Source organism: Nicotiana tabacum, chromosome 3, assembly GCF_000715075.1.
Source record: "Nicotiana tabacum cultivar K326 chromosome 3, ASM71507v2, whole genome shotgun sequence".
Classification (NCBI taxonomy): Eukaryota; Viridiplantae; Streptophyta; class Magnoliopsida; order Solanales; family Solanaceae; genus Nicotiana; species Nicotiana tabacum.
This window is the reverse complement of record NC_134082.1, coordinates 130,957,152-130,981,190: the sequence shown is the minus strand read 5'-3', so window position 1 is coordinate 130,981,190 and position 24,039 is coordinate 130,957,152. Positions and strand designations below refer to the sequence as shown.

At 34.8% G+C, this 24,039-nt stretch overlaps 1 protein-coding gene across 1 annotated transcript; it reads left to right on the top strand.

The window, feature by feature from the left end:
* The first annotated feature begins 924 nt into the window (after positions 1-924).
* Positions 925-3,155, top strand: LOC107820845 (GATA transcription factor 19-like). The gene is made up of 2 exons (XM_016647195.2): positions 925-1,910; positions 2,577-3,155. Exons 1-2 carry the CDS (start codon positions 1,425-1,427, stop codon positions 2,889-2,891), a joined length of 801 nt encoding a protein of 266 aa, XP_016502681.1. The 5' UTR covers positions 925-1,424; the 3' UTR covers positions 2,892-3,155.
* Positions 3,156-24,039: the final 20,884 nt, after the last annotated feature.

The following is a 24,039-nucleotide window of genomic DNA, read 5'->3' as shown; positions in this document are numbered from 1 at the left end:
AGGTGCATAGGCGAATGGAGTACATATTCAATAGATTTAATTGAATTAATTAATATTTTTATTATAGAATATAAATGTATGTTTAAATTTTTTTTCAACTTTCAACAAGTATCAAAATTTATCCCATACTTTCAAACAACAACATAATCAGTGTAATCATACAAGTAAAGTATGAAAAATTCCATAATTTTAAGGTACAATAAATTTAATATTAAAAGCTTTAAAAACTAAAAATTTCAAGCTTAAATTTTGAATTCGCCTTTAATTAGTGGAGGATCTAGTCGACACTCATTGGATAGATATACTAGGTTTGAAGAGTTAAGAGTCAGGCTTTATTTCTTCGGGCGAGACTCATAATCAAAGATATGATCAGTGCACTTAATTAGATCCAAATGTTTTCTACAGCAGAAATAATGTCAAGCATTTCAGATTGGACTGTGCATCTTTTCGCTTGAAAGTTAAAACAGTTATTCATCTAATTATGCAAGGTAATTAAGAGGAGAAGTTAAGTATGACTATTTAAAAGGTTTAAAAAAGGGGGTGGATTAGCAATAGCAATAATATTTCCACTTTCCTTGGGAGGTAGGAGAGGTGGCAGCGACAGTGCAGAAAGGTAGGGGAGGGAGGGGGGATACGGACAGAAGTTATTTTGATGTAAATATTGGGTTTGAGTTGAGACTTGAGACTGGTCGCCTCGTGATCGGAGAAGGCAGATCCATGGAAGACTGTTCCCCCTTGTCACGTGGGCTCTCTTTTGACTACCCTTATGACCACTTTCTTAATTTCTTGTATTTCTACTATACGTATATATAGGGAGTATAAAAATAATCAAATTTGCAAAAAGTTCTACTACTAACACAGAACTAACAGTATAACTCAGGTATTACTATATATAGAGACCACTTGGCACTTGCTTATGAAACCATACTTGTATATCATATAGCTGCTTGTAGTGGCACTTCAACTCTCTCTCCGGTCCCTTTTTCCTTCTTTCTACAGTGTACCACACTTTGCCCTTCTCTCTGTTTCTGTTTCTGGCTAATTAGTAGCACACTAAATAACACACATGAATCTGGTCCCTACCCCCCTCTGCATTTTACCTGCAAACAAAGAATCCAAAAAAACGTTGTAGCAGACGTTTGACGACCAACGTGGACTCTCTGCACCTGCTGACTAGTATTTCGCCATTTTATTAGCTTATAAAGAGCTAACAGACAATACTACAAAACCCAAAGCTCTCTCCCCTAAGTTCTTCCTCCCATTCAAACCTTCTATTATTATTACATATCCCTTTCAACTTACTATTCCCTCTCCTACCTATCGCTTTCTCCCCTCCCTTTCATCTCATGCTAATTGTTCTATAAACACTGCGTTGCCTCTTCCTTTATATCTCAAAGGCGAGGAAGTAGAAACTGAGAGGAAAAATGATGCATCGTTGCAGTAGCAGTTGTCATGGAAGTATGGTGGGTCCATGTTCATGTGGTCTGTTTCACAGTCAAAGCAATGTTACTACTACTACTTCTTCTGCTTTCTCAATGCTCTTCTCCCATAACCCTAGTGCTTTTGATCATGAATATTCGGAAAACATGTACTCTTTTGCTCCTTCTTCTTCATCTGTGGATTGCACTCTCTCCTTAGGGACGCCTTCCACTCGCCTTACTAATGAGATTAGTGAAAAGAGGGTAGTTCAGTCTCATGAACGTCGCTCTTCCTACATGCCTAACTTCTGCTGGGATATTCTTCAGCCAAAACAACATACTCCATCGCCGCCTTCTTCCGCACACAAATCCACTCGTGGCGGTAGCAATGGTAGTAACACCAACTCTGCTGACCCCCTTGTTGCTCGCCGCTGCGCTAACTGTGATACCACTTCAACTCCGCTTTGGAGAAATGGTCCTAGAGGCCCTAAGGTATAGTTTCTTGATTACTCTTTTATGTCATTTAAAAATAATTTTATTGTTCTTAAATAGCGAAATTAATAACCTATAACGTTTTAAGATATAATGCAAGATTATAAGTTAAATCCTTTTCTCTTTGTCATTGATACTCTTTTCGAATATGTTTATCGCAATTTTCTATCTACTCAGAGAGTTTAATTTTTGCACATTAACATATATAGTAACTAGCATAAACTTTTATACTATCATAATGAGTTTAACTTATGACAATGAGTGACTATTTGCAACAAATTTAATGTAACTTGGAAAGTGCGATAATAACTTACTATAATCAATCACTAAATTATACTCCCTCCGTTTCAATTTTTGTGAACCTATTTCCTTTTTAGTCACTAAAAAGAATGACCCCTTTTTTTATTTGGAAATAATTTACCTTTACGCAATGATTTATAGCCACACAAAATATATGTGTCTCATTTTACACACAAGATCAAAAATCTTCTCTTTTTTCTTAAACTTCGTGCCCAGTCAAATGTGTTCAAAGTAGATTGAAAAGCAGTGAGCATGTACTAAAATATTAATGACAGAGTAAAACTTTTTTCTCCATGTACTTAGCTTAAATCTTGAGTTATGACCTCTGAAGCTATGAAACTAATGGTTATAATGGATTTTACGCAGTCACTTTGCAATGCATGTGGAATTCGATTCAAGAAGGAAGAGAGAAGAGCAAGTGCAGCAGCAGCCACCGCTAACGGTGGAAGAGGAGGAGGAGGAGGAGGAATGGACACACAACACATGATAAACAGTACTGCTTCATGGGTTCACCATTCACAACCCCCAAAAATGCCTTATTTCTCTTCAGCTGCCTATGGAAACGAATTCAGGTTCATAGAAGATGATGACCGTGATTCTGATGCCACCGCCATTCCTTTCCTTCCTTGGCGTCTCAATGTTGCTGATAGGCCTAGTCTTGTTCGTGACTTCACTAGATAAGGAAAAAAAAATTAAAAATAGGATGAATGTTTCAAGCAGCGTTTAAATTTCACGAAAAGAAGAAAAAAAAAATGGAAGCCCCCCATTACGTGTCATGATGATGGTGATGGTGGCGATATGACGGCTACGGTTCAAGAAATTCTTTTGCTTTCAGCTGTTTTCTTTTTGGTCCATCTTTCACAGAGATGGAGTGAAAATGAGTTAATTCTCTGTTTTTGTTTGTTGGCTTTGCCTCCTTTTGGTAGTAGTTACGTTATTCTAGTATCTTTAACTTTTCACTTTGATGATGATCAGTCAATATATATACTAAGCAGTGGCACCACTTTTTTCTGTTAGTCCTCGTCACACATATATAGTATTACTTTCTTGAATATGATGGTCGACCAGCAGTGTTCTCTTTATCAACTGAAGGTTTTCTGCTGTTTGAGCTGCCGGCAAATAACAGTACAGTATCTCTTTTTTAGCTTTCTACGTAATAAATGGAATTGTTGCTACGACAGTGCTGCATTAATGAATTATTAGCTCATATCATTTCATTCTGGGCCAGAACTGAAATGTTATTAATTAATAAGTGTTTGTTATACATTAGATTGAGATGTTTACGTCTGTAATGTTATATGCTACAGCTTTTTTCTTTTCGTTTGGAGTGCAGCAGGACAGAACACTGAGCACAGCATGGTCCTGAAGAACATGGAAATGAAAATGCTGTTTTCAGATGTAACGGAAAATTAACTAAAGGCACTGTAAGCATAGATGTGATATTTGCATTTTGGCTCTTCTGGGAGCCTGGAATACAGTTATACAATCAAAGCCTTTTAATTTGTTACTACAATTTACTGTTGCGCCTTCAAGATTTAGCCGGCTTATAAAATAGTTTTACCATGGTAAAGATATTCGAATAACTAAGCTGTTAGTGGTTAGTACTGTAGTTAGCAGTTAGTGTTAGTTTGTTAATAGGAGTTAGTTATAACTAACACACATGGATATTAGTTGTTAGTGGAGTGCGGAACCAAAATGTGATTTTTTTTTACTCAAAATACGTAAATAAGTGTAAAAAGAAAAGTTACCAAACTATATATAACGCCACAAATAGTGGTGCTATACAGTAACGTTAACTGCACCGTTACTGTATAGCGTCACTATTTGTGGCGTTATACTGACACACCTTACATAGCGCCATTAATAGTGCCGCTATACCCCTTATTACCTGAACACATAGCGCCATTAATAGTGGCGCTATACCCCTTAATACAAATCCTCCATCTTCTTCTCCTTCGTTCCATCTCCCTCATTTCTCATTTCTGGTCCCCCACCACCACCACCACCACCACCACCGATTCTGTCCCCATTTTTTTAAAAAAAAAAATTTTGGGTCCCCCCGTCACATAAAAGTTTAATATTTGTGGTCCCACTGTCGAGTAGAGCTTCGTGTTATTGTGGATTCACTCTTCCGGAGTCAAAATTTCGATCTATTTACATTCCGAAAATTCTAAATCGAGGTATTTCGATTTATTTTAAGTTGAAACTTTTATAACAATGCATATTACTTGATTTGTATGTGTTCTTTTTCGGTTTGTGTTTATTTTTTCCGAAACTAGCATGTTAAATTTTATCCGGATTTAATTTTAATGTTGTATAAAAATATGTAAATTAGTCTAAAAAATGTGTTTGTTAATATCCTCATGTATATTTATGTGTTTTTATGCCGTTTAGTTTAGATTATTTTTTAGCGTAGTAAAATGTAGACCTTTTTTAGCGTAGTAAAACGTAGACCTTTTTAGCGTAGTAAAACGTAGACCCTTTTAGCGTATAAAATGTAGAGCTTTGTAGCGTAGTATTATCCGAATTTAATTTTAATGTTGTATAAAAATATGTAAATTAGTCTAAAAAATGTGTTTGTTAATATCCTCATGTATATTTATGTGTTTTTATGCCGTTTAGTTTAGATTATTTTTTAGCGTAGTAAAATGTAGACCCTTTCAGCGTAGTAAAATGTAGAGCCTTGTAGCGTAGTATTGTGTAGTAATTATTTAATTATCTTATATTCTAGCACGAAACCCATAATTATATATATATAATTCTTACAATTAATTTATTAAAAAATATGAATAAAAATTATAAAAAAACATAAAATTATTAATGATAGTTTGGTACTACTGGGCCTCAGAAAATCTACCACGAAACCCATAATTATAAAAATAATATATATATATACATATAAATTTTACAATTAATTTATTAAAAAATATGAATAAAAATTATTAAAAAAAAACATAAAATTATTAATGATAGTTTGGTACTACTGGGCCTCAAAAAATCTAGCACGAAACCCATAATTATAATATATATATATATATATATTATTTTTACAATTAAGTTATTAAATAAATATGAATAAAAATTATTAAAAAACATAAAATTATTAATGATAGTTTGGTACCACTGGGCCTCAGAAAATCTAGCACGAAACCCATAAGTATATATATAATTTTTACAATTAAGTTGTTAAAAAATATGAATTTAAATTATAAAAAACACACATAAATTTTAATGATAGTTATTAAAAATTATGAATTTGCAGTTGACGACATGGATGCACCTATACATCCCGGCCCTCGGACGTCGGAGCTACTACCCCTACAGCCCCAGCATAGATCCGAGCATATATGGGGGGAGAGTTGCTTACGCAGACTTTTCGGGGCAGGAGAGTGAATTTATTGTGGGAGTTTGTGACTCCTCCCCGCGTTCTACATCCTCATGTGGTCCATCACCTGGAGGAGATGGGATTATATAGGATCATTAGCATTGGCCGGATACAACTCGACTATGCTTTGATCACGGCGTTGATTGAGCGGTGGCGACCGGAGACGCACACTTTCCATCTGCCCATCGGCGAAGCCACCATCACACTCCAGGACGTCGAGATTTTATATGGCCTGTCCACCGATGGCTTGCCAGTTTTACTGCCTGGGAATATGAGATATTTTAACCGGGCTTCATATATGGATATGCTGCACAGGCTCACGGGCTTCAGGTCCGAGGACCCAGATGTAGCAATTGGGAGCAGTCGTATGCAGTTGGTCCCCATTAGAGACCACTTGGTGCAGATCCACGATACTATCACCGACGACTCAGCGGAGGTGGATGTGGAGCAATATACGAGGCTGTTGTTGCTCCTTCTATTTGGGGGGTCTTGTTCCCGAACACTTCGGGGAACCTAGTGAGCCTCCGTTTTCTACATCATATTGCGGACTTCGATGATACAGTCAACTACAGCTGGGGTGGTGTTGTCCTATCTTTTTTGTACAGACAGATGTGTCGGGCATCCATGGGTACACAGAGAGACGTTTCTGGCTTTCTGCCACTTCTACAGGTGACAACTTATTCAAATAATTTGTCGTTTAGTTCCAATTCTACCTAGTTAGAGTTAATCTTTACGTCAACTTTCTGTTTTAGGTTTGGGTGTGGGAGCGATTTCTGCAACTTCGGCCACCTCTACCACAGCTACCGGCTAATGTACATATTCCTGATCTCCCTCTAGCTTGTAGGTGGGTATTGCGTCGTAGACTTGCACGAGAGTATCATGGCCATCATAATCTCCCCTTTTGTAGGGATGTGTTGGATTTTCTGGAGGATGCACAGGTGAATATCTAACTAAACTTACCAATTATTGTTTAACTAGGTGTTGCGCATACTAACGGTTTGTGTTATTATTTGATACTTCATCTGGACGCCGTACAACGAAGAGCTGATAGGTACCCTGCCAGCGTATTGCACGCACGGCCGCCATATTTGGAGGGCTTCCGTCCCTCTCACGTGCCTCGATATTGTTGAGCATCATGCCTCAGAGCGAGTATTTCGTCAGTTTGGATTTCTGCAGTCTATACCGACTCGGCCTGCATGGGATCCTTTACATTATGAGAGGGATGATCGGATGAGAGTGGACGACACATTTATTGATTGGCTGACAGCGCAGTTGGGTATTTGGGACAGCCGAGGGGACTTGACCCCAGCTCCGCAACACTTTCCTATCGAAGTTTATATGGCATGGTACCGCACTGTTTCCCGACTTTTTATCGGGAACCCAGTTCATCAGGTAGATGGTCGGTACGTCTCATACGCCGGGAGACATGAGGCTCTGGTATGTTTTCTGTTATTATCAATTACATTAATAGTAATTTCTAGTCAAATACGTAGTTTATATTAAAAACTTTTGTGCAGGCGATTGGATTGCATACCGTATATCGTATGGGGCAGCAGATGCAGAGTTATGTCCACGATCCTGTGATCATGCAGGACTATAGTCGTTGCTTAGTGGATGTGGCTGCCCAGACACTGCAGCGAGGCCGATCGGATCAGCGTTTGGCACACCAACCAGATTATGTTGACCCAGCCACGTACCAGCGAGGTCGTGGTATGCCACGGGGTGGTGGCCGACGAGCTGCTGTTGCTCCACGACGACCTGCTGGTGTTGGACGACGTGGTCGTGGGCGGAGAGGAGGTCCCCAACAAGGGGGCTTTGAGGCTCATGCTGATGATGTTGCTGCTGATATGGGAGGTGGCATGCATGAGACCGACATGCCGTCTTACAGCCTTGGCATTTATGACACTCCAGGGACGTCGCAGGTGATCCCATCGGGTCAATTCTTGATCATGGGCTCGGATTTTCAAGGAGTGGAGTTGGGTAGATATTTCCCTGGCCCGTCTACCACTGATGAGTCTCGACCGATCCGAGATTTTGATAGTGGGCACCGACTGAGTTATGGCAGCTCATCACATGCGCAGGTATGAGTTTATTAGTATTAATTTTATTACTGTTTTTACTATAACTTATTTATTTTCTTTAACTTTATTAATTTACTTTTTTAGGCTTCATGCGATGCTGCGACAGATGACTACATTCAGGATCCAGACACGATTATGGTAAGACAATATAATTTTTTGTGAATTGTTATGTAGTTTTCTATACTAAGTTTGATATTATTATGTAGCCTTCTACTGGACCTGACAGCACCACCGATACATGTCATCCTGTGCCGCATCTGGCCATAAGGAGACGACTTGATGATGATGATCCTGACAGCGTACCCGGGCGGCAGGGGATGCGCCTCAGGCCAACGGCTACTTTGAGACACACCGGATGCGGGACACATTGATTCGGTCTTCCATTTTTATTTTTTTTGGTGTAAATAATATTTTTGTATACATTAACAACAATATTTAATCGAATATGACAGTTACTTTTTTTAGTTCTCATTTCGTTTTATAGTATTTGGTATAGTAACACAACAACTTAAACTTAACTTCCACTTAAATTAAAATAAAATTTAGTACAACAAATAAGGAAAATATTACTACAACACAAACACAAACATAACAGGCCAACATAATAAAAATACATGACATATGAAAATGACACTAAACACATACACGCCAATGCTCCATCCTCAGTTGTCATTTATTCTTCGCTCCAACCACTTAAATCGTTCTTCCATTTGCTCTTTTTCTTCTTCTAACTCTTTGACTCTCTCCTTCACCTCCGCAAGTTCCCGTTTATATTTTTCGTTGCGTTTCTTGTGTGCTTCACAATTCCATTCTGCTCTCCATTTTTTATCTTCCACCTCCTTCAGTTTCTCCCTCATTTCTGTTATAATTCTATCTCTCTCCTTTTGTATTCTATGCTGGTATAACCACATATTATGAAATTCCTGTAATCTATCCCTGTAGCTTTCCTGATAACATGGTTCCTCAGCCCATTCATCAAATTCACAAGTAGGTTCGTCGGGTTGCTTGTACAACTTGTTCATACAGCACCAATAGCGGCGTCCAACGTTAGCACCTTCCCGCCCACAATCCAGCATGCATGGTTTTCTACATAAGCAAATTGGTGGACGGCCAGGTTGAGCCATTTGTGAAATATTTGCTTATAATAAAAACCTTACTTACTTTTAATGAAATATTTCTTGGGGGAAATTTTTAGCACACAAAATAACTACAATGACCCCATTATTTATAGGCTAAACAACACACATATAGCACCATATCTAATGGCGCTATATTAGATAGCGCCATATCTAATGGCGCCATATCATGATGTTGACAAGACGACTTTATGTTAGCCGGTCACACATATCTAATGGCACCAAAACTCTAAAAAAAACTATATAGCACCAAAACTATATAGCACCAAAACTCTAAAAAAAATCCTAGAAAAATAATGAAAATTTCTACTTAAAAAGTGTTTATAGGATCAGTATAATGAGAGAGAGAGACTTGAGGAGACAGATTAAAATATTTGGGAGAAAGATTTGAGAAGAAATAGAAGAAAATTATTAGGAGAGAGATAGATAGAAAGGAGAAGACCACCTTCATAATTTTCGAAGTGAAAGAAAAACAGACTTGCTTTGTTCTTACACTGAAATAACCTAGTTTGTCTAAAAAGTTATTCCATCCGTTTAACCTATTTCCTTTTTAGTTTGTTCCAAAAAAAATTATCACTTTCTAAATTTAGAAAAAAATTAGCTTAAACTTTCAATTCTATCCATAATGAAAAGTTTTTATAACCATACAAATACCCCTTTTTGACTTGTTTAATACTACAAATTCAAAAAATCTTCATTTTTTCTTAAACTCTATGTTCAGTCCAATATGTTCACCTAAATTAGAATGGAGGGAGTACTAATTTGTCAAACTAAAAGTTGAATGTGGGATACAAGGTGTTAATAATCATAAGTTGGGCTTTTTAATGTCATTAATGGGGTTAAAAAGGTGTGGGTTAGCCAACTTTCGGACTAGTGATTGAAAAATATAATTTTTTTCTTCCTATAAAATATATGAAACTTATTTACCAAAACTCTCCAAATATTCTACATTACTCGCCATAAACAGGTTTTTGTTATAAAATCTATACAATCGCCTAATATAGTGTCTTTCTGGCTATGGGTTTCTTTAATTAGACGCGTGATTCAAGCAACAGAATATGACAACAACTTTGAACGTAATTATCGCCAAATTTTATCCATGTTTCTATCTCTCTATACGATTGCTCTATTCTGCTTTTACTGGACAATTTCTTAACAATATTGTCAAACTACAGCACCAATCACAGTTGAATTAAAAAGCATAATTGACCAAATTTGAAGTTTTAGCAGATTTCAAATCAAATTCAATCACTTGCAAACTTCGGATTCAACTTTGTATTGGTATTTCTAATAAGAATATATACTACACAGTTGATTTCTCACATAAAACTCAGTTTTTTTTGAAGTGCGATGATGGCCCTTCTAATGTGAAACTCGAAATTTCTCCATCCAAATCATTCAGTTCCCATCAATATTCAAGTTTTTCAGCTCAAACAAATATGAGTCGGTGCACATTAGTCGATTTATAATTCATTCTCTACTTTTATTTACTTAATAAATCAATTGAGAAAAGAACAATATATGTTACATTAACATACAAATTAAAAATAAATTTGGTATAAATTTGATAGATCTACTACAACATATAAACTAAAATTAAATTTCACACTACTAATTATACAGTGTACAACTTATTTACAATTTATCTATAACTTTCATATATCATTCTTACCCAGTTAAATATATTTGCAATATCATACAACTTACATACAATTTTTATATAAATTTTATACAATATGACTTTTGTATGTATCTTGTATATACTTTGTATATGGTGTGTTCTCCTTCCTCTCTGTAATCCCAATCAAAACTTTCTCTGTTATTACAATTTTGATACACAGTAATTTTATGTAAAAAGAGTGTATTTATTACTTAAATACAAATTTTATACAATGATTCATACAATATACTACTAATTTTCAACTTTCATATAACATTCAACAACGACAACAAACCCAGTGTATTATTAAAAGTGGTGTCTGGGGAGGTTAGTGTATGCGCATGCCTTACCCCTACCTTGTGAGGGTAGAGAAGTTGTTTCCGAAATTTCATATAATACTCAAATATAAAAAAATATAAATACAACAAATACAACTTTAAAAAATTGATATAGAACTTTAATACAATTCTAATACAATTTTGTATGTATATCGTACGCCATGTCGTCTTCTTGTAACGACCTGACCGGGCGTTTTGAGCATTTACACTCCGCTCGATGGTCTGAGGGCATGAGTAGTTCCGTATGATGTACTATGACTTATGTGAATTGTTGGTTTTTATTTTCAGGTTATTCGGAATTGATTTGGAAAAATAATTTTCAACTAGTAAGCTTTAAATTGGAAGAGTTGATCAAGTTTAACTTTTTAGTATTTGACCTCAGATTGGAGTTTTGATGGTTATGTTAGCTCCGTCGGGTTATTTTGGACTTAAGAGCGTGTCCGGATTGTGATTTGGAGGTCCGTAGTTGAATTTGGCTTGAAATGGCGAAAGTTAGATTTTTGGAAAGTTTGACCGGAAATGAAATTTTTGATATCGGATTCAGATTGTGGTTCTGGGAAATGAAATAACTTTGTTATAAAATTTGGGACTTGTGTGCAAAATTTGGGTCCATTCCGGATTAGTTTGCTATGTTTCGGCACGAGTTATGGAATTTGAAAAGTTCAAAGCTTATCAAATTTGAATTGAGGTGCGATACGTTGTTTCGATATTATTATGTGTAATTTGAGGCCTAGAGTAGGTTCGTGTTACATTACGGGACTTATTGATATATTCGGACGGGGTCCCGAGTAGCTCGGGTGTGTTTCGGGATGAGTTTTGAACAAGTTTGGGCATTTCGGCACTCTAATGTTGTTCTGGAGCTTTTGGGAGTGCGGGGGCACATTTTGGAGTGCGGATGTGCGGCCGCAAACTCCTGAAGTATGGAGACAGTGGTAATTGTACGGACCGCAGTTGAAATTGTGTGGTCCGCAGAATTCTTCTCACGGCCACAGAAAAGGGGTTCTGCAGGTTCAATGGTTTGACTTCGGAAGCTTATATCTTTTGATCTATATGGAATTTGGAGATGATCTAAAAACGAAAGTTATAGCCTTTTGAGTCTAGTTTCCAGAAAAATAAACCACTCAATTTTTGGAGATTTTTAAAGAAAGTTATGGGCATTTTATTGAAGTCTGGTAGTGCATTCAGTGTGGAAGTGTAACCGCACAATTTGGGCTTGTGGCCGCGGGACCTGGGATGTGCGGCCACACAAAAAAGAGTTTGGTCAACACAGTGGGAGGTCAGATTTTGTACTATATAAACAAGGGATAGATTATTATTTCGCATTTGGACTTTGGGAGTTCGATTTATGACGATTTTTTGTGGCTTTTTCAAGAAATTCATCGGGCTAAGTGATTTTAACTCAGATTTGATTAATATTTTCAATATCTATATCTATATTATATTAAAAGGAGAGTAGTATGCATTGTGGTTAAGCCAAGTGGCAAGCTAAAATAAAGCCACTTGGCAATTTTAGAACAACATTAATAATTAGAAATTATATATAGAAACATAATTAATGGAAGTAGTTTAATAAATCTTATACATAATCTAAATAGATCTTAGACAAATCTAATATATATATTGTCACACCTCCTTTTTCCGGCACCGCTAGGGTACAAGGAGTTTTTTTCAATTAAAGGACAATCGAAACGGGATTTGTTTATTTATTTCAGAGTCGCCACTTGGGAGATTTAGGGTGTCCCAAGTCACCAATTTTAATCCCGAATCGAGGAAAAGAATGACTCTGTATTACAGTTTGCGAACCAGAAATCCGGATAAGGAATTCTGTTAACCCGGGAGAAGGTATTAGGCATTCCCGAGTTCCGTGGTTCTAGCACGGTCGTTCAACTATTATATTTGGCTTATTTATCTGATTTTTTAACAATTAAGAACTTATATGCAAATTTAACTTTGACCCACCTTTATCATTATTGTTATTATTATTATTTTATACAAGAATTGCAACGTCGTGAAAACGCATCTTGAATCACGTCACAACCAGTGTACACGTGATTTGTTGACGCATTTTGACTCCGCCAAGATTGGGATTTGTGTTACATAAATGCACACCCATATTTAAGAAAATACCCTTATTAAATACGCGCCTAAAGACTACGCTTTGTTATACTTTTAGGTAGGACCGTGAAATTTACTAAACCGCCCATCCCGGGATCTAAGTATTTTTTTAAAAAAATAAATAAATAAGATTGGAGAACCCTGCAAATTTTGTATTGTTTATATTTATTTATTTCTTAGCGAAATCCTCCCTTATTTTATGAATATCTTAAAATGACTACATTTTTTTTTATTATTAAGTTTATCTATAAATATAAAATCAATCTCTACATACTTAAAAATAATATATTAAATACTGGTTTAAAACAAATATTAAGGGAAAGTAATATTACTAAAATTCTAATTATAAATACAATGGAATTGTCAAATATTTTTTTTTTTTAAAAAAAAGAAACTAATTATCCCATAGCCGGATTAAAATCATATTATTAGATAACTTGAGCTATTGAAATTAATTATTTACAAATACTGGAAATTAGAAACAATCTTGATTACTAATCCGTATTTCTAAAAATTAATTAATTTAACCTTAACTAACCTTGTTTTAATTCAAATCATGTCCTAATACTTGATTTGCAAAATTAATTTAAACCCATGTTTTAACTAAATTTAGCTACATGATTTCGATTAACTTAATGTTGGCGATACTAAAACCCTTATAAATAGTGAACTTAATCAATTTTGCCAAAACTGATTTCATAAAGTCATTTTTACGTTATTTTCTTCTCATTCTAATTATTAGACAGTTTAATCAATAATAAACCTGCTTAAATATATACTACCTAATAATCAGGTTAAAGCAAAGCATTATTTAGTACATCGCTACAATATGTCTAGTTATGTAAAACGACGGCGATTTACAGAATAATAATACATAAAATAATCTAAATACAATTAATAAAAAAAAGAAAAAGCTAAATTAGAAATTTAACATTCCATTCTTCATTTCAGCTTACAAAATGCCAAAATTACAGTGGTGTACCTGGTATTGCCAATATAAGAAAAGAAAGTCAGCAACGTAGTACGTACACAACAACAGCAATATTAACCCGCAATCCAGTCCACAAAAAATCCAGTGATAGATTTGAAAATCAAGATAAAAATCCGGAAACACCGATAACAAACAACGGACAGAAGCCAAGGGAATCTTTTCCGATTTGAAAGACTAATCAATGTTTAACCTTTTTTCTGAACCTGTATATCAGAATATTTATCAGGTGTATACTACTCTCTCTTTTAATTTTCAGCTCTTTTTATTTTTGTATTTTTCTTTTTTGAAAGTCTTAATATTTTTTCGGAATTTCTCTCTCTCTTTAATCTTCAGCCCTCTTTTTTCTCTCTCCCTATCTGTCTCCCCCTTAAAAATCTGATCAAAATCTCTTATTTATATCACATCCCAAACCCTTTAATCAATTAATAAAATCACCACTTTCTCCTACCAAACTCACTATCTTCCCACTCATCCCCTTTTAATCCCACTACCTAATGTTTTGTCCCCCACTTTATTAAACAAATACCCCATTATATTTTGTCCCCCATGCTTATATTAAACAATTGCATTATTCCCCACCATTATATTTTGTCCCCCCCCCCCCCCATTATTGATTATTTCAATATTATCTTAATTTTAATGGAAAAAACACTCAAAGTAAATAATTATTCAGAATTTTAATTCCAAAAATAACCCTCTGCCCTTACTAAAATTACCACTTTACCCTGAACGTACTGCAAATTACCACACTACCCCATCAGCTATAACCAATTCACCTAATCAATCTCAACCAAAATATAGCCAATATGACCAATTTCTAAACAAATTCAACAACCAATCATATGAACACAGATGAACAACATCAAATTAATGTGAATAAATTAACCATATTGGGAACCAATCCTAGTTAACTTAGACCAAAAATGGATGAGCAAAGAAACAACAATATTAACAACACAATACATGATTCAAACTAAATCAACAAATCAAAAACCAAAACATAAACTCACATTAAATCACTGGATTAAAAATGAACTTCAAACAAAGATGAATATGAATTAAATCTATTTTAAACAACAAAACATGACGGATTCAAATGATTAAACCAACATATTTTCCTATTACAACTAAATTCTTTTAGACAAATAACAAAAACAAAACCGAAGAAGAAACAATTATGAATTTTTGAATCTAACAACATTAACAATTTCTGAAAAATACATAAAACACATGAAACAAACTGAAGAAATAATTAATTAAACTTCAATTTGAAACTAACAACATTAAACTAACAATTTCACATGTACAAACTGAAAAATTAACAAAACAATGAACACGAACAAAACAAAAATCAAATATTTACTGATTTTAGATTCGAGAATATCAAAACGAAATACGGACAAAAATAAAACTCAAAAACCACTAACCAGATCGAAACGACGAACAATGACTGACCAACGATGAACTCGCATGGACTGTTTTGACGACCCCAACCAAAACTCGGACAAACGACGACGAAGACGAATTTAAGAAGCAACTGAAGCAGCGATGAAGCAGTAGCAGCAGGCGACGAGGTTTGGTTTAGACTCAGTTGCTCGACGATGCACAGTAGGGTCGTTTGGTTGTTTGGATGGAGAAGATGAAAGCAGAAACGTGAGCAGCAGTCTGGCTGTGTAAATGGTGGACGCGGGCAGCAACAGTGGCGAGGAAGCAGCAGCGACGAGGGTTGTTTGGATGCGACGACGAGGGTGGAAGAAACAGCAGCAGGCATGTGCGTGAAGGAGATGAAGATGAAGCAGAAGGCAGAAGCGGCATGGCCATGGCAGTCGCTACTGGTGGAGCTCGACGGAGCAACAGCAGCAACGCCGCTGAAGCAGCAGACGACGCAGCAGCAGCGGCACGGAGGAGCTGGCAGGCGGGGTCGTTCATGGCGAGGTTCTGTGAGGAAGAAGATGAGGAGGGGGAGGTCGTGTGAGGTTGGTCGACGTTGGGCAGCAGGTTAGCAGCAAGGGGGGGAAGCCATGGTTGCTTGCTTGGGGAAGGTGATGGAGAAGAAGAAGATAAGGGGGGGGGGGGCGGATGGTTAGTCTAGGTTTTTTAGGGTTTTTTCTTTTGTTTTGTTTTTTGAAATGCAAGATAGGGGGTGTTGGGTCTTTTGGGTTATGGACCGGGTCGACCCGGTTTGAAATGGACCGGGTCGTGGGGAAGGTTGGACAATTTTTTGGGCTTGTAGTTTGAAATTGAAGAAGAGGCCCAATTCCGATTTTCTTTATATTTTTGCTCTCTTTTCTTCTTTTATTTTTCTAAAACTAAATTATAAAAATAATTAAATTATTATTAAGAAGTAAATTAAGTTATAAAAGCGCAAATTAACTCCCAATAATAATTAATGCACAATTAAGTAATAATTAAGCATAAAATTGTATATTTGGACATTAAATGCTAAAAATGCAAAAGATGCCTATTTTTGTAATTTTAAATTTTTGTAAAACAAACTTACTTACTAACAATTGTAGAATTAAATCCTACATGCAAAATGCGACATATTTTTGTATTTTTATTAATTTAACAAATAAACATGCACAGACAAATACAAATAATTATCCAAAAATGTCACAAAAATTCTCAAAATTGCACACCAAGGAAAATCATTTTATTATGAATTTTTTGGGAGTAATTCTTTCATAGGGCAAAAATCACGTGCTTATAGCTGCCCCTCTTTGCCCGAAGACACGAAGGGTTTTCATGCAAAGATAAAGTGAGTGATTTTTTACCCATCCACTCATAGATTTTCTTCTATATTAGCTAGAAATATGGAGGTAAAAAATTAATTAAAAACTGTAATAAAAAAATAAAAATATATAAAGATGTAAATTGAGATAATCTATGACTATTATACTTTGGAGTAAGTTAAAATATAAAATAAAACTAAAATTTACTTAAGATATTTAAAGATTTATTGAGTTTAAAATTTAAATAAATTCAAGCAGAAAAATAAGATCTTACATAAAGTATATAAATTATTTATAAGGTAAGAGAAAAATTAAATCATCAGCAAAAGATATTTTAATAGCAAGAATAATAAATTCATATTAATATTGATAAATCGTGCAAATGAATATTTTATACGTAAATATTACTACAATATTTAGATATAATGTGTTCAAATAATTAAGAAAATATTTTTTATGATTAATATTTGAATTGAGTTCAATTAGTTTAAGTTTGAAAGCATAACATAATTTTTTTAAAATATGGTTCAATTAAGAAAATAGAATAATAAAAATTATCTGAATTTGAGATGAGAAAGTTTTTTAATTTATATCTATATTATATTAGAACGAGTGTGGTAAAAATAGATATTAAATTCAAACATGATAATAAAAATTCACATGACAATGTAATAATATTCGGTATTGAATAATATAAAATGAAAAATAAAGAATAAATAGAAAAAAAATAAAAATTCAGATTTTTTATCATAGGAAAAAGGGTAAAACTTATTTAAATTTGAGTTGAGAAAGCTTTTATATTATGATAAGAAAAGTCATAATATAAGTCCACATAACTCAAGTCTAATAGTAAAATCAATAACTAAAAATATTGAATATTAAAAATAAATTAGAGATAATGTAAGGACATTTATAAACCACAAGTTTATAAAATAAAATAAAGTAAATATACAATACTTAAAAATATTATTAAATTTTAAATAATTTAAAATTTTCAAGCAATATTTTTTTAAAAAATAAATATTTATTTTATAATTAAAAAATTATATATTTATCTTATATTATTAAATAAAAGTAGTTGATAAAGATATTAAATAAAGTTACAAGTTAATAAAAAGCCATATAAAACATAATAAGACTATATATTAGATTAAAAAAATAGCAAAATTACGTTAAATTATTAGAAATGAAAAGAAAAGACTATTTGAATTTGAGATTAGAATGTTCTTAACACTATGATGCAAATTTTCAAATTATGGATAATACCATGAAATTGAAGTCTTATTTATGAAAATAAAACAATAATAAAAAATAAATTTTTAAATTACAAAAAAAAATTCTAATATAGGTAATTTTACAAAAATTAAATTTGTATATTACAACTAAAAAGGATAGAAAAATTATTTAAAGAAATTAAATAAGAGTGAAAATATTGTCGCACCTCCTTTTTCCGACCCCGCGAGGGGCGTAGGGAGTTTTTTCCAATTAAAGGACAGTCGAAACGGGATTTGTTTATTTATTTTAGAGTCGCCACTTGGGAAATTTAGGGTGTCCCAAGTCACCAGTTTAATCCCGAATCGAGGAAAAGAATGACTCTATATTACAGTCCGCGAACCAGAAATCCGGATAAGGAATTCTGTTAACCCGGGAGAAGGTGTTAGGCATTCCCGAGTTCCGTGGTTCTATCACGGTCGCTCAATTGTCATATTTGGCTTATTTATCTGATTTTAATGGCTTATTTATCTGATTTTAATACAATTATGAACCGATGTGCCAATTTTAACTCTTTACCACTTTATTATTATTATTATTATTATTATTTTAAAAAAAATTGTGAACATCGTTTAAAACATGTCTTTGGATTACGTCACATGAAATGCACCCGCAATCCGGAACACATTTTTATTCAATGTTTTAGGATTTAGATTTGGGTCACATGAAATGCGCATCCGAGTTTAAGAAGGTAAAATTAATTAAATCGCGCCTAAAGAGTCTAGCGTATCATTATTTTGGGTAGGGCCGTGAAATTTGCTAAAACGGCTCCTCCCTTCTAAGCGATTAAATGTACATTTATTGAGGGCCCCGCAATCTATACATTTCATTAAGCGAGGCTCATCTCATTTATTTGGACAAATCTTAAAACGACTACATTTTTCTATAAAAATGAGTCTCTAAAATAAAGAAAGAAAATCCTAATTTATTACTAGCTTTTATTATTTTAAGAAAACATGACATGCTAATTGCTTGATTAATACAAATATGGATGAAAAAGGAATTTCACTCTTAATTTCGAAATTATAAATAAAATAAAAATTCAACAACTAATATTCAAAATAAACAAATATAGCTAGATTAAAACTCAGCATTGTTATTTTTTTTAAAAAAAATTATTGAGATTAATTATTCACAATCATTTGAAACTAGATTTAACCATAATTACTAAAGCTTATTAGAAAGTTTATTAGACTTAAACGTTCTCTTAATCTTGCTTAAGCTCAAGTCATGCCTTAATGCCTAATTTACGATGTTTAATTTAAATTCGTGTCTTAGCTAAATTTAGCTACTTGTTCATGATCAACCTATAATCTTGAAGCCTTCATAACTAGTGAATTAACCTATTTTGCCGAACTGATTTATTATAGACTAACTTATGATATTATTTTCTTATTCCAGTTATTATTTAGTAATTCATGAAATAGCTTAAATACAATCAACAAAAGGAACAAAGAAATAAAAACGAAATTAAAACTTCAAATTTTCATTCTTCATATGTATTCACGCTTCATATTTCGGATTACAATAAACAGCTTTTCAGTTGTGTACCTGATATTGGAAGCAAAAGAAAATGAATATGAGAATCAGCAACAGCAGTAAAATCAGTACAACACAGCAACAATAGCCCAGCAACAGTAACAACCCAGTAACAGACCGGTGGAGTAGTAATCCAAAAAAAAAAAAAAAAGCTTCCAGCTTTTATGAAACAACAATTAATTCTGATTTCAAACAACAAAAGAAAACAGAATATTTTTTTTAGTTTTTTTTTATATTTGAAAGCTTAAATATTTTTCGGAATTTTCTATCTCTTAAATGTTCAGCCCTTTTCTCTCTCTTATTTTCAGATTTGTTTCTCTCTCTCGTTTTTTTCCTGTCTGTGTATTTCTCCTCCCCCTTGTGTTCAAGACTTCACATATATATAACCCATCCCATAAATCCTTTAATCAATTAAATCAATACTTTTTCTCTACCCAACCCATTATCTTTCCACTCATCCCCATTACATTAAATAAACATATCACGCCGCCCCATTATATTTTGTCCCCCATGCTTTATTTAAAATAATGCAAGATTCCCCTTTAATTTAAATCTTGTCCCCCCTTTATATTAAATAATCATATCACAACCCACCCCATTTCATTTTGTCCCCCATGCTTCAAATAAACAATTTCAAAATGTACAATTCCTAAACTACCCCTTCCGACCTTACTGAAATTACCAAACTACCCCTGAACGTATTACAAATTTACCAAACTACCCATCAGCTATAACACATCAATTAATCAAACTTAACCAAAATATAGACAATATGATCAATTTCTAACAATGTTCAAACAACAATATGAACACGGATGAACATCATAACAACAATATCACATGAACATGATTTTAACAACATTTCAACAACAAATCACATGAACACAAATTGAACAACCAAGAACAACTAAAATTTGATTGAACAATATTTTTAGCAACAACAAACCTATTTTTCGGATTTAAACAACAACAACAATCAAACAAGTATATTTAGATTCTTAAATTCAATAATATTGAACTTAAAATCAACTCTAATAACATTACAACAAACAATTCTTATATTAAACTTTAAACAAGATTATGAGACCAATTCAAGAAATAATCACAAATGATAAACAAGAAATCAAACTATACAAAATTCGGATTCAAGATCATCCAAACAAAGTATGAACATGAATGAATCTATTTAACACAACAAACATGACGGATTAAACGATTAAATCAATATATTCCTTTAACACAACTAAATTCTTTAAACAAATAACAAGATCGACGAAGAAACAATTATGAACTTAAACTTGAACTTAACAATACTAACAATTTCTAACAATACATAAACACATGAAACAAATTGAAGAAATAGTTAATTAAATTTCAATTTGAATCTAACAAACAACAAACTAACAAATATTCACTCAAACAATAATACAAACATGAAATGAATATGAAAACAACTAATTAAACTTCTATTTTGAAATCTGAAAATTAATTTTAACAAAGCACATGAACATGAACAAACTAGAAAAAATGATTTCAACGATAAACAACGAACAAAACAAGAATCAAATATTTAACGATTTTAACTTTTAGAAATATAAAAACAAAATATGGACAAAATAAAACTCAAAAATAACTAACCGGAGATGAATCGACGAAGAACTTTGATTGTAAACAAATCTGTCCGAGCCTCGACCAAAGCTCGAACAAATGACGACGAAGACGAAGAGAAGATGAAGCAGCCCGTAGCTACTGCCGCGACGAGCAGCAGCAGCAGTCCGTCCAACACCTGCTGCGACGAGCAGCAGCAGCACGACGTCAAGACAGCGGTCACGGCGACAGGCAGCAGCAGTCCGGCGGCGACAGGCAGCAGTACATCGCGGACAGCCATGGACGACGACATGGTCGACGTCGAAGCTCGTCCATGGCTGTGTTCGTTTGGTTGTTTGATTGAGACAGAAGCAGCAGCAGCTGGTCGATCATGGCAGCGGCAGTCCATCGAGGAAGATGACGGGAAGACGACGCACCGGCAGAAGCAACGGGGAGCAAAAACGGGCAGCAGTGCGCACAACGGAGGTTTGACGAAGAAGATGAAGCAACGGAGAAACCATGGACAACGTCGACGGAAAAGATGAAGACGTAAAGATGGAGGGGAATCCATGGTTGGGGTGTAAGGAGGGGCAGCCATGGTTGTGTTTTTTTTAGCTTGGGGAAGATGATGAAAAGAGAGAAAGAGAAGAAAGGGGGGGGGGGCGGATTGGGTTTTTTCTTTCTTTTTTTTTTGTTTTGTTTTTGTTTTGTAAAAATGAAAGACAAATGGGGTTTGAGTCTTTTGGGTTATGGACTGGGTCGACCCAGTTCGAAATGGACTGGGTCGTAGGGAAGATTGGGCCAATTTTTGGGCCTGTGGCTTGAAATTGAAGAAGAAGCCTAATTCCGACTTTCTTTATATTTTTGCTTTCTTTTCTTCTTTTATTTCTCTAAAACTAAATTATAAAAATACTTAAACTATTATTAAGAATTAAATTAAGTTATAAAAGCGCAAATTAACTCCCAATAACAATTAACGCACAATTAAGTATTAATTAAGCATAAAATTGTATATTTGGACATTAAATGCTAAAAATGCAAACGATGCTTATTTTTGTAATTTTTTAATTTTTGTAAAACAAATTTAATTACTAACAACTATAGAATTAAATCCTACATGCAAAATGCGACATATTTTTGTATTTTTTTATTAATTTATCAAATAAACACGCACAGACAAATACAAATAATTATTCAAAATATCACAAAATATCACAAAATTGCACACCAAAGAAAAATCATTTTATTTTTGGATTTTTTGGGAGTAATTCTCATATAGGGCAAAAATCACGTGCTTACAGCTGCCCCTCTTTGCCCGGATACACGAAGGGTTTTCGTGCAAAGATAAAGCGAGCGATTTTTGCCCATCCGAGTACTCCGTGTGAAGCATTTTTTGAAAAAGATTTGACTGAACCTTTGCTTCAAAGGTTTCCTACATATCCTGGGCTAAACAGGAATCAGGTCAATATAGTTCGGGAAGTTTTTGGTAGCTGGGACTACCGTGGGACTGCGATGTTACTATTGTTGCATGCTGTTATCACTGCTTACCGATCTCCTTGTTACACCGTGCTTAAAAGAAAACAAGAAGCTAGGCTAGACTAAAATTTGTTCTTGTTGCCTTGCTTTCTTGTCGGCTTGTGTTTCCTCCAGTGCTTTTCTTCCGATGCTTTTCTTCCTTTTGACACATGGACTTGAGTTTATGCTGGGACCTCTTGTTGCAACCTTCTGCTTCCCGGTGCTGGGGATTTTATTGTTTACTGCTGGGGATTCCTGTTGTAACCTTCCGCCTTCTGGTGGGGTTACTGATTCCAAACTCTGTAATACAAGACTAAAAAGTTGCTTCAATGCAAAATTATGAAATGTATGCCCGCATTATACTGGTGGGCGACCTAGAGCTGAAAGTATTCCCGCATTTTACTGGTGGGCGACCTAGAACTGAAATGTATTCTCAAATTTTACTGGTGGGCGACCTAGAACTGAAATGTATTCCCGCATTTTACTGGTGGGCGACCTAGAACAGAAAGTATTCCCGCATTTTACTGGTGGGCGACCTAGAACTGAAATGTATTCCCGCATTATACTGGTGGGCGACCTAGAACTTAAAAGTATTCCCGCATTCTACTGGTGGGCGACCTAGAACTGAAATGTATTCCCGCATTTTACTGGTGGGCGACCTAGAACTGAAAAGTATTCCCGCATTCTACTGGTGGGCGACCTAGAACTGAAATGTATTCCCGCATTTTACTGGTGGGCGACCTAGAACTGAAATGTATTCCCGCATTTTACTGGTGGGCGACCTAGAACAGAAAGTATTCCCGCATTTTACTGGTGGGCGACCTAGAACTGAAATGTATTCCCGCATTTTACTGGTGGGCGACCTAGAACAGAAAGTATTCCCGCATTATACTGGTGGGCGACCTAGAACTTAAAAGTATTCCCGCATTCTACTGGTGGGCGACCTAGAACTGAAATGTATTCCCGCATTTTACTGGTGGGCGACCTAGAACAGAAAGTATTCCCGCATTTTACTGGTGGGCGACCTAGAACTGAAATGTATTCCCGCATTTTACTGGTGGGCGACCTAGAACTGAAATGTATTCCCGCATTTTACTGGTGGGCGACCTAGAACAGAAAGTATTCCCGCATTTTACTGGTGGGCGACCTAGAACTGAAATGTATTCCCGCATTTTACTGGTGGGCGACCTAGAACAGAAAGTATTCCCGCATTATACTGGTGGGCGACCTAGAACTTAAAATGTATTCCCGCATTCTACTGGTGGGCGACCTAGAACTGAAATGTATTCCCGCATTTTACTGGTGGGCGACCTAGAACTGAAATGTATTCCCGCATTCTACTGGTGGGCGACCTAGAACTGAAATGTATTCCCGCATTTTACTGGTGGGCGACCTAGAACTGAAATGTATTCCCGCATTCTACTGGTGGGCGACCTAGAACTGAAATGTATTCCCGCATTTTACTGGTGGGCGACCTA

Excerpts from the sequence above, each read along its gene's own strand:
- LOC107820845 (XM_016647195.2), top strand. The coding sequence starts at position 1,425 with ATGATGCATCGTTGCAGTAGCAGTTGTCATGGAAGTATGGTGGGTCCA. Across the intron at positions 1,911-2,576 it reads ATGGTCCTAGAGGCCCTAAG|TCACTTTGCAATGCATGTGG; the intron begins GTATAGTTTCTT and ends GATTTTACGCAG.